The sequence below is a fragment of the Danio rerio genome, chromosome 5, assembly GCF_052040795.2.
Source record: "Danio rerio strain M-AB ecotype USA chromosome 5, GRCz13ab, whole genome shotgun sequence".
Classification (NCBI taxonomy): domain Eukaryota; kingdom Metazoa; phylum Chordata; class Actinopteri; order Cypriniformes; family Danionidae; genus Danio; species Danio rerio.
Genome location: NC_141025.1, coordinates 10,229,307 through 10,240,209, shown reverse-complemented (window position 1 = coordinate 10,240,209; position 10,903 = coordinate 10,229,307). Strand labels below are relative to the sequence as shown.

The window sequence follows — 10,903 nt, the reverse complement described above, 5'->3', positions numbered from 1 at the left end:
AGAAAAAAACAGTGCAAAAAGGGCAGCACGCTGGCGCAGAGGGTAGCACAATCGCCTCACATCAAGAAGGTCGCTGGTTTAAGCCTCGGCTGGGACAGTTGGCGTTTCTGTGTGGAGTTTGCACGTTCTCCCAGTGTTTGTGTGGGTTTCTTCCAGGTGCTCCGGTTTCCCCCACAGTCCAAAGACATGCGCTATAGGTGAATTGGGTAAGCTAAACTGTCCATACTGTATGAGTGTAAATGAGTATGTGGGTGTTTCCCAGTGAAGGGTTGCAGCTAGAAGGGCATTCGCTGCGTAAAACATATGCTGGATAAGTTGGCGGTTCATTCTGCTGTGGCAACCCCAGATTAATAAAGGGAGTAAGCCGAAAAGAAAATGAATGAATGACAGTACAAAAAATACAGCAATATATCTGCATTAAAAGTCTAGTAATTGTTTTATTTACGAGGAAAAATTAATTATTTAAAGAAAATAGATATTGCTATAGTAGCACTTCTCATATTATTAATCATTTTAAAACAGTAAAGGTTGTGCTTTACAATTTAATCAAACTCAAGGCGACAGCAACAATGAACAACTAAGATTTATAGCCATTTAAAAAGACTGTATTGTAATTATTGTAAAATAAAAGTCCATCCAAGGGATGTGTTGCTGAGGAACATCCTCATGCGAATATGAGTTGATTGGAAAGTGCAAATTTCAGTGCAAAAAAAAGTAAGAACTCTCTCTGTCTTTTATCACTCTTTCTTGCTTTTCCTCTTTGATCTAAAGCAGCAGCGCATGATGAAGAATTTGGCCATTTTAAAGCAGATGTAGAGGACTAGAGTCAGGACAGTGGTAAGAAAAGCGAACACATCCAGACAGTGGTACTGATACCAGGTCAGGTTGTGGGCCTCCACACGCAGGTGTTTTGCACCTTTATTGCGCATGACGAACTCAATCCAGAACACAGACTCATCTAAAGGCTTCATTGGTCTGTCGTGATGAATCCTGGACAAACGCATTGCATTCTCTTTATACCTGCGGAGAAACAGAGCATCTTAGTCCAGAGATCTGCAGTATTATGCACTGATAACAGAGTAAATCAGATCATATGAGTGACTTACGAAGGGTCATTAATGACTGTATTGAGTTTGTCCACCAGTTCTTGTGGCTGCATGCTCTTAATGCTGTCTACTACAACAGCAGCACCTCTGGTGGTCATATGAACCATATTATCAGGCTGGTCACCAAACAAGGGGATCCCGACCATCGGGACACCATGATATATGGCCTCATATATGCCATTAGTGCCCCCGTGAGTGATGAACGCTCTGGTTTTGGGGTGGCCTATATCAGGAGACAATTTAAATACAAGATTAATGCAAAAGAAAACAATAAATTCACTGCAAGACTTACTGTATGCCATTACAACACATGCAAAGACAAGATTAGTGTGTTAGGTCCTGTCCACATGAACAGGGATATTTTCAAAACCACACTTTTTTTTTTTCTACACAGTTTCAAGACTGGTTTATACTACTGCGTCAAGTGATCGGCATGACCCACGGCGCATGTCTTGCTCATAGTTGTGCATTTCTACTTCTGTTTGCTGTTTGTGTTGTCTGCAATAACACTTCTGGTACCCTAGTTGGCTGTAGGCTTTGATGTTCCCCTGTGTCGAGTTTCTTCGTGGGTGTTTTGTTTTTTCTGAACGCTGCCTTAATGTACAAGTAGCTAAAACTCGCTCATTCAGAGGAGTGAACTGGCAGACGTGCAACAACTTTAATAATAAGGTAAACACAAAACAACAGTTCCCATGTAGAGCTTCTTCACGGGACTTGTAAACACTAACTCCATCGGGGTTGCAGCCCGGTGAATAGTACAGACCAGACATGTCCTTTTTTTCCTGGATAAAAAGTGCCCTTCAGTTCGCCCTTCAAACATATATCAATGTTGCACTCCTAAGAAATATATGTGCTGTTAATAAAAGAAATACATCTTATAGCTTTTTAATGGGGGTGGCACAGTGACAGTGGGTAGCACTGTCGCCTCACAGCAAAAAGGTCGCTGGTTAGAGCCTTGGTTGGGTCAGTTGGTATTTCTGTGTGGAGTTTGCATGTTCTCCCCGCATTCGCGTAAGTTTTCTCCAGGTGCTCCGCTTTCCCCCAAAGTCCAAAGACATGCGCTATAGGTGAATTAGGTACGCTGAATTGTCTGTAGTGTATGTGTGTGAATGAGTGTGTATGGGTGTTTCCCAGTGCTGGACTGCAGCTGGAAAGGCATCCGCTACATAAAACATATGCTGGATAAGTTGGCAGTTCATTCCCCTGTGGCGACCCCTGATTAATAAAGGTACTAAGCCGAAAAGAGACTGAATGAATGAACTTTTTGATGCATATTCCTCCTCCATTTACAAATATCATGATATATTGTGGATGGCTTTCGTGTGATGTCGATGATATGATCTATACAAAAATGACAAAATATGATACTATCGTTTTGTACTGAATATCGGACTACATATTTCGGTTTTATTTTTGCTCTTCTTATTTATTTATTCTTGCAGTTTCTTTGATTCACTCTTCTACAAGATTATTCCAGTCAATGTTAATGATTTTATCCCAAATAGAGCTATTCAAGTCATCTGCCGAAATGTTATTCATATCGCAATATAAGGCAACATGGTGGCGCAGTAGGTAGTGCTGTGGCCTCACAGCAAGAAGGTCGCTGGTTTGAGCCTCGGCTGGGTCAGTTGGCGTTTCTGTGTGGAGGTTGCATGTTCTCCCCTCCTTTGAGTGGGTTTCCTTCGTGAATTGGGTAGGCTAAATTGTCCATAGTGTATGAGTGTGTGTGGATGTTTCCCAGAGATGGGTTGCAGCTGAAAGGGCATCCGCTCTCTAAAACTCTCTCTCATTATGTGCTGAATAAGTTGCCGGTTCATTCCGCTGGGTGATCCCGGATTAATAAAGGGACTTAGCGGAAAAGAAAATGAATGAATGAATGAATGATTGCAATGAAAACCGCAGCAAAATAAAATAATCGCAATATCAGACTTTTCCAATATCATGCGGCACCACCATGTATGGCTGGACATGGCCTTAATCTTTAAAGTCTACGTGAACCGGAGGTTGCTGATACTTTTATTTCAATATGCTAATCTACTTCCGACTATTGCAACTCTCTACTAGCCGGGCTCCCAGCAAACTCTATCAAACCTCTTCAGATGCTTCAGAATGCAGCAGCACGAGTGGTCTTTAATGAACCTAAAAGAGCACATGTCACTCCGCTGCTCATCCGTCTGCACTGGCTGCCAGTTGCTGCTCACATCAAATTCAAAGTACTGATGTTTGCTTACAAAGCGACTTCTGGCTGCGCCCCTTCTTATCTGCTCTCACTTCTGCAGATTTATGTGCCCTCCAGAAACTTGCCTTCTTTGAATGAACGTCGCCTCGTGGTTCCATCCCAAAGAGGGAAGAAATCACTTTCGCGAACTCTCGTGCTCAATCTGCACAGTTGGTGAAATGAACTCCCTAACTGCATCAGAACAGCAGAGTCACTCGCTGTCTTCAAAAAACGACTAAAAACTCAACTATTTAGTCTCCACTTCACTTCCTAATCTGCAATTCCCTCTCTGGCTCCACCAGTAACTGTATTACAAAAAAAACTAATAAATAAAATAAAAAAAGTTACTAATGTTTTGCTTCTTAGACTTTACACACCTGAAACTTGCCTGTAGCACTTATTCATTGTTGCTCTTATAGTTGTGTAAATTGCTTCCTTGTCCTCATTTGTAAGTCGCTTTGGATAAAAGCGTCTGCTAAATGACTAAATGTAAATGTAACTGAAACAGAATATTGAGTAGGGGGCGGGGCTTTCTTTTAGGGTATCATTTCCTAGTGGCAAACTAATGGTAAGAGGGGCGTGGTTAACAATATTGTGACTGAAGCATCAAACTGTCATCATTAAAGAAGGACCGCCACTCCAAACGCTGAAGTACTGTATATGGTCAGAGTTTGATTTAAAAAAATTCAGTGGATTAACTTACACAAATTAAATGTTTACCAAAATATTAGCAATGCGTTCTAGCAAAATTTTAATTTGCAGACAGACTTTAATAAATAAAAGCATATAATAATAATATTATACAGTCACAAATGATAATACAAACCCAGTAAATCATTCTGAGGGATCCACTTATAGATTCTAGTGTTTTCACCAAGAGTATCTGGTTTCTCTCCACCGTATCGCCACAAGACCTGTAACACAGTTACACAAACACACTCTCAACTGATCAGTGTTTCATGAGATTGTACCTTTATGAACCTCATTTCAACTTAGGTGACTTGCTAACCACATCAAGAGGAAATGCATATTAGTTCATGGTCATGTTACCTTCTGTGGTATCTGTGCCAGTGCGGAGGCGATTCTGTTGCTGATCTCTTTGGGTACTTTGCCTACCAAGGAGCCCAGTGTGAAGACCACAATCCCATCTTCCCCTGAGCTCTGCACAAACTCCTCCATGTCCTGCACATAAAAATAACACAGTGAACTTTTGTGAAAAGGGCCTGTACATACGTTTATGCAATATTCTGCAGCCCTCTTGAATCAGACCAGAGACCCTTTTCAAACAAAAATCACAAGAAATTATGCTGATCGGAATGAACTGGCCCAATCCGATTAGTCTTTTTTTTTCTTTTTCTTCATCCTAAAAAAAATCCAAATATTACTTGTAATTTCACATTCTACACAATGTTATGTATACTGTCAATAAAAATACTTATCAAAAAAAATAAATAATAATTCTTCATCCGACCGATTTCACGCAGCTGCCATTTTTAAAAGCAAAAATCGAGGCTGCGGTGGGAAGAAACCTCGAAGTATGGTTGGGAGTTACATAGGAACGTTGTGTAGCTGGCTGTATATCTTATCAGCGAAGAGAAAGTGGCACAAATTTATCATTTTACAGCCTTCCCAGTGACCTGAAGGTCCGTTCTGAATGAATGGTAAATATAATAAGGGATATCAGAGCTCATTTTCAGCTAAGTTAAAGGAAATTACACTAGTTAGCTAACGTTTTCTTTCCCAAACACACGTTTTAGATGCCATTTATCAAACTCAAGTTAATGAACTGATACTATCACCATATTACACTTGTCACGATACTGAATTAAAAGAAAAACCATCCATTTCCCGCAAACATTTAAGGCACTGTTGATGGCTTTCTTAAAACAGCGCTGATTTGCCATTGTGTTCACCAGTGCTCAACAGAAATGCTTGTGATTGGCCGAGAAGGTCAGCAGTTCACCCTCCACTGTGTACCGAGCACAGCACAGACAGACGAGCGATCTGTCTGAAATAAGCGTATAGAGAAACAGAATATTAAATAACAAAACAGTGGGCGTGGTTTGTTTTTTTCTACTGTGAGCTGATTGGATGTAGTAAAGTAGACATTTATTATTCAGAAAGATGGGGAAGAGGGTTTAGGGAGAGTTATTACAACCTAACAGACTCCTCCTCCTCCTCACCATTTCTGTTTGCTGTCAAAACTGACAGTTAGAGGGGCGTGGTTAAGTATGTTAGCCACGCCCAATACCTCAGACAGACCTAATCTAAGAATTTAATTGAAAACAAACAGGAAGTGCATTTTCAGATTTTAATTAAACATTACAAGGGCAAACTATTTTTTTTTTCTTAACAACATGCACAGATGAATTGTTCACCACAAAACTGGCAATGTGAGCTAACAAAATCAATCAGTTTTGATTTCATGGAGACTTTAAAGGAACTATATATTTCATTGTAGAAAGTTCAAGCATTTAGATCTGCAGACCACTTATACAAAACATGCTCAATTAAAATAATTAGGAAACAATTAATATGTATATTATTACAATTATTAATGCTACAGTGAAAAAATATAACTTTTCTTGGGCATGTGAATTTCTTTTTTAATTTAGAGGGTTAGTTCACCAAAAAATGAAAATTTTAGAAAAGCACACTCCTGTCCAGCTGATGGCGCTAATGCAAAAGAAGGAGAGGAAGGTGACAGATGACAGTCACTGATAGTTACTCAAAGCGATTCACAAATTTTTAAATATGGATATTTTTTTTCTTCAAATGTATGGATTCACTACAGGAGGCATACACTCACCGGCCACTTTATTAGGTACACCTTACTAGTATCAGGTTGGACCCGCTTTTGCCTTCAGAACTGCCTTAACCCTTCGTGGCATAGATTCAACAAGGTACTGGAAATAGTCCTCAGAGATTTTGCTCCATATTGACATGATTGCATCATGCAGTTGCTGCAGATTTGTGGGCTGCACATCCATGATGCGAATCTCCCGTTCCACCACATCCCAAAGGTGCTCTACTGGATTGAGATCTGGCGACTCTGGAGGCCATTTGAGTGCAGTGAAGTCATTGTCATGTTCAAGAAATCAGTCTAAGATGAGTCACGCTTTATGACATGGCGCGTTATCCTGCTGGAAGTAGCCATAAGAAGATGGGTACACTGTGGTCATAAAGGGATGGACATGGTCAGCAACAATACTCAGGTAGGCTGTGGCGTTGACAATGCTCAATTGGTACTAATGTGCCCAAAGTGTGCCAAGAAAATATCCCCCACACCATTACACCACCACCAGCAGCCTGAACTGTTGATACAAGGCAGGATGGATCCATGCTTTCATGTTGTTGATGCCAAATTCTGACCCGACCATCTGAATGTCACAGTAGAAGTCAAGACTCATCAGATCAGGCAACATTTTTCCAATCTTCTATTGTCCAGTTTTGGTGAACCTGTGTGAATTGTAGCCTGTTCCTGTTCTTACCTGACAGAAGTGACACCCGGTGTTGTCTTCTGCTACTATAGCCCATCTGCCTCAAGTTTGGACGTGTTGTGTGTTCAGAGAAGCTCTTCTGCAGACATCGATTGTAGCGAGTGCTTATTTGAGTTACTGTTGCCTTTCTATCAGCTGGAACCAGTCTGGCCATTCTCCTCAAACCTCTGGCATCAACAAGGCATTTGCGCCCACAGAACTGCCGCTCACTGGTTAATTTCTCTTTTTCAGACCATTCTCTGTAAACCCTAGAGATGGTTGTGAGTGAAAATCCCAGTAGATCAGCAGTTTCTGAAATGACCAGCCTATCTGGCACCAACAACTATGCCACATTCAAAGTCACTTAAATCCCGTTTCTTCCCCATTCTGATGCTCGGTGTGAACTGCAGCAGATCATCTTGACCATGTTTACATGCCTAAATGCATTGAGTTGCTGCCATGTGATTGGCTGATTAGAAATGTGCATTAACGAGCAGTTAGACAGGTGTACCTAATAAAGTGGCCGGTGAGTGTATATTGTATAGTATCACAAAATATTAGAGAAGATACTGTGTGCTAAACCTTTCACTTTGTGGGAATCCAGCAGTTGACTCTGACTGGTCAGGGAGCAAAAATCAGGCGTTTGTTGAGATCATTGGACTGGGAATCTTTTTGGACCTGGCAACTCTTCTTGGGGATGAATCATGGGATAATTAAAATATTTAGGTGAACTAAGCCTTTAACAGAATATAATGTAAGAACACAGACTCACCTTGGGTAATGGCTTGGCAGGAGTGCAGTGAAGCCCTCCGATATATTTGAAGTTGGGCACGAATGGCCGCGGAAACTCAAAATCCCAGTAGGTTCTGATTAACCAGATATCGGCTCTACCCATCATCTCACAATAGGAAGTGGGCCGTCCTGGGAGGAGGATGAACATATGCATTTACTTCATTTAAAATATGTGTAAAATGTTAAGTTTGCTAGTGCACATTGTTAATCTTTTGGTAAACAATTTATCTGTGCATGTTAATAAACTTAAAAAATGAGTTTGCTTTGGTAATCTGTTCATCCATTTAGGCCACAGGTGTCAAAGCCGGTTCCTGGAGGGCTGCAGCTCTGCACAGTTTAGTTCCAACCCTAATTAAACACACCTGACTAAACTAATTGAGTGCGTTAGGCGCGTTTGATACCTACAGTACAGATAGGTGTGTTGAAGCAGGGCTGGATCTAAACTCTGCAGGGCTGCGGCCCTCCAGGAACAGAGATCGACACCAGATTTAGGCAGAAGTGACAAACTACAACTCACATAGCAAAAATCCTCTGGCCCAGCTCTGGCCCACACAATCAGGTTTTGCTTGGCCCACATGCCGCAGTGAATTACGGTACATGACTGGACCAAATCTGGCTTCCAGACAAGGGCCAAACACGGACCATATCTGGGCCAAGTCTCAGCCAAGTTAATAACTCATAACTGGGCCTGAACTGGGCCAGATAGGTTGGTGTGTCACGATTGCAATGAAATTGATAAATCCATGGAGTGATGCGCTTTAGGCACACTCTGGGCACGCTTTTTCTCAAAGTGACCTGATTGGTAGAATTTTTTTTCTTTACTCAGAAATGATTTTAGTGTATTTTAAATGTGGGTCAAGACTGGCCAAACTCACATGGCCCACTTATCAAATTTTTAAATCTGGGCCAAATACTACGTTTTTCATCTGGCCCAAATCTTGTGTGCCGCCTTAAAAACGATGCCACCTCTGCCAAACCCGGGCCATGTTTGGCCCACATGCTGTATGCCAGTGCCGGATGAATGCCTGCTGTGCCAGCTTTTTGACAAATCTGGGCCAGAATTCTTTGCTACTAGGGAAGCTTTCCACGTTTATAATAGTTTTATCCTATAAACGCAAATTTAGTCACTGTTTTAGTGTGCACTAGCTTATAGATATGTTAAAAGCGAACAATACTGATACTACAGGGCTCAACAATAAGAACTGCCCGATGGCCCACAGCTTTTCTGTATGTAGCAAAAGTGACATACAGTAAAATAAATCTGCTCTTCCAGACTCCAGTGTGTCTTGTAAATTCAACACAGGCTATAATTGTAGATTTTATAGACTTAATGAAGCACCAAATATGTAATATTGTAATAAAATAGCCTGACACTGTAAAAAGGGATTAGATGACTTTTAAAAAAGTGAGGACAACTAGCATAATTTTCACAATAAATTCACCTTAACAGTTCTAAGTTACAATGGGTTTACATACGTTATTTTTGTAAAGTCAACTTGTTGTATTCAAGGCAATTGGTTTACTCCCTTTAAATAACTAACCACTTTTAACAGGTGAATAAATATGAGGAAAATAAATATTTTCACCAAAATATTCAGTGTAATAGTTGTCAATTTTTTTCCAGGCAAAAATAGCAAAAGCATCTTGGGAAAGGTAGAAGAGCATATTGTAGATCCGCTCAGTAAAGCTCATCTTGTCTGTGAGTTTACTCATGGCTCCAGGAACATATGATGGCGGAGCTGGTATCTGACCACACATGCGCTCTGCTGCATGAGCAAGGGAAAACCGGAAAGTGTAAACCAAGGGAACATTCAGCTCCTCAGCCACAATATCACTACACTGATAAATCGGATCAGAAAAAACAACATCAAACTTGTGTTTCCTCAATTTATCCAGCAACCCTGGAGACTTCAGGACGCCGTCACAGTATGAAATGGACATGTCCTGAAGTTTGGAGGTGAACTCGTAGACTTTTGATTGCATCTGGAAAAAGTTCAGCTGGTCCATTTCATACAGTGAAAAATACAGAAACTCCTCGATGAAGACTTTCATCTCCTGCTCATCCATGGACACGTTAAAGGGCTGGTAGGAGAAGCGATCCGATGCGTTGGCTTTCATGAAGAGAGAAGCATCGGGAACCAGCACCGTCACATCGTGTCCCCTGTCGATCAGCGTTTCCAACACAATCTTCATATTAATCCAGTGGCTGCCCTCAGTAAACCAAACCAAAACATTCCCACATTCTCCAGCGCTGAGGAGAGAGAGAAGAGAAAGAAAACACGCCAACGGTCTCATGTTTGCCAGCTAGATGGAGTGTGTGTGTGTGTGCGCGCGCGTGTGTGAGAGATATCAACAGTGTTCCGCCTTTAACCCTCACAGCACCTATATACTGTTGTAGGCTACAGCAGAATATTAATTATTAACTAGTGTGAAGTCAATAAAGCATTCAAGTAAAAGATAGACACTGAAGAAAGGAAAGTCAAGTTCAGCTAAAGTTATTTAATTTTGTGATTAAAATACTTGAAGCACTTATGATCGTTCAATGTAGGATACGTTTGTTTATCTTATATGTTATTATTATTAAAGGAAACTATATTCTGCATATTAAAATGTCACGTTACGACCGTGTAGAGGCAATTAAATCAGCTTTTTTTTGTCCAAATATGGAATTGCGCGTCGATGAAAACAGCTTTCGCGGGTTTATCCAGGGTTGCCAGGTCCGTTGTTTTACCGCCGGATTGTGATACATTTAACCCTTGCAGCAGAGGCGTGTTTTTTCATCAACTACAATAATAATTGCGCTGAAATATTTTACTCTTCCCACAGTAGCTTATATTTTACAAAATAATAATAGCTGCTATAGGATGATGAGTGTTCCCTTATCTGAAATATTGTTACGGCCTTTTATTCTATTTTCTTCATCTGTGTTAAGCTGCTTTGGCACAATTGTAAAAGCCCTATAGAAAAAAAAAAGATTAACTGAATTAAATAGAAGAAAAATTTAAATAATTGCTAAATAACGGGAAAGTATGCAATTTACAGAAGAAAGTGAGTCAATTTACAATTTAGTTAATATCTTGAATGGAGATGGTTCATTCCGCTGTTGTTATTCTTCCCTGATGAATAAAGGACTAAGCCGAAGGAAAATGAATGAATCTTATGGATAAATACCATGTCAGATGTGTTATCAGTCATTTTCATTGATAACAGAATCATTAGTTACTGATACATTGTTATTTTTATAAAACACATTATATTTGTATATTCTTTCCAGTTCTCCACTATTTTCATAGGGACTCGGCACAAAG

General features: G+C 40.4%; 1 protein-coding gene and 1 long non-coding RNA gene across 2 annotated transcripts; one reads left to right on the top strand and one right to left on the bottom strand.

Moving 5' to 3' along the window:
• Positions 1-423: 423 nt before the first annotated feature.
• ugt2b6 (UDP glucuronosyltransferase 2 family, polypeptide B6) lies at positions 424-9,942 on the bottom strand. The gene is given in 6 exon segments (NM_001177335.3): positions 424-1,020; positions 1,107-1,329; positions 4,151-4,238; positions 4,375-4,506; positions 7,576-7,724; positions 9,182-9,942. Coding segments are annotated over 6 exon segments (1,584 nt in total). The 5' UTR covers positions 9,891-9,942; the 3' UTR covers positions 424-737.
• Positions 4,679-7,725, top strand: LOC147843854 (uncharacterized). The gene is made up of 2 exons (XR_015490995.1): positions 4,679-6,148; positions 7,365-7,725. It is a non-coding gene; the product is annotated as an uncharacterized LOC147843854 (long non-coding RNA).
• Positions 9,943-10,903: the final 961 nt, after the last annotated feature.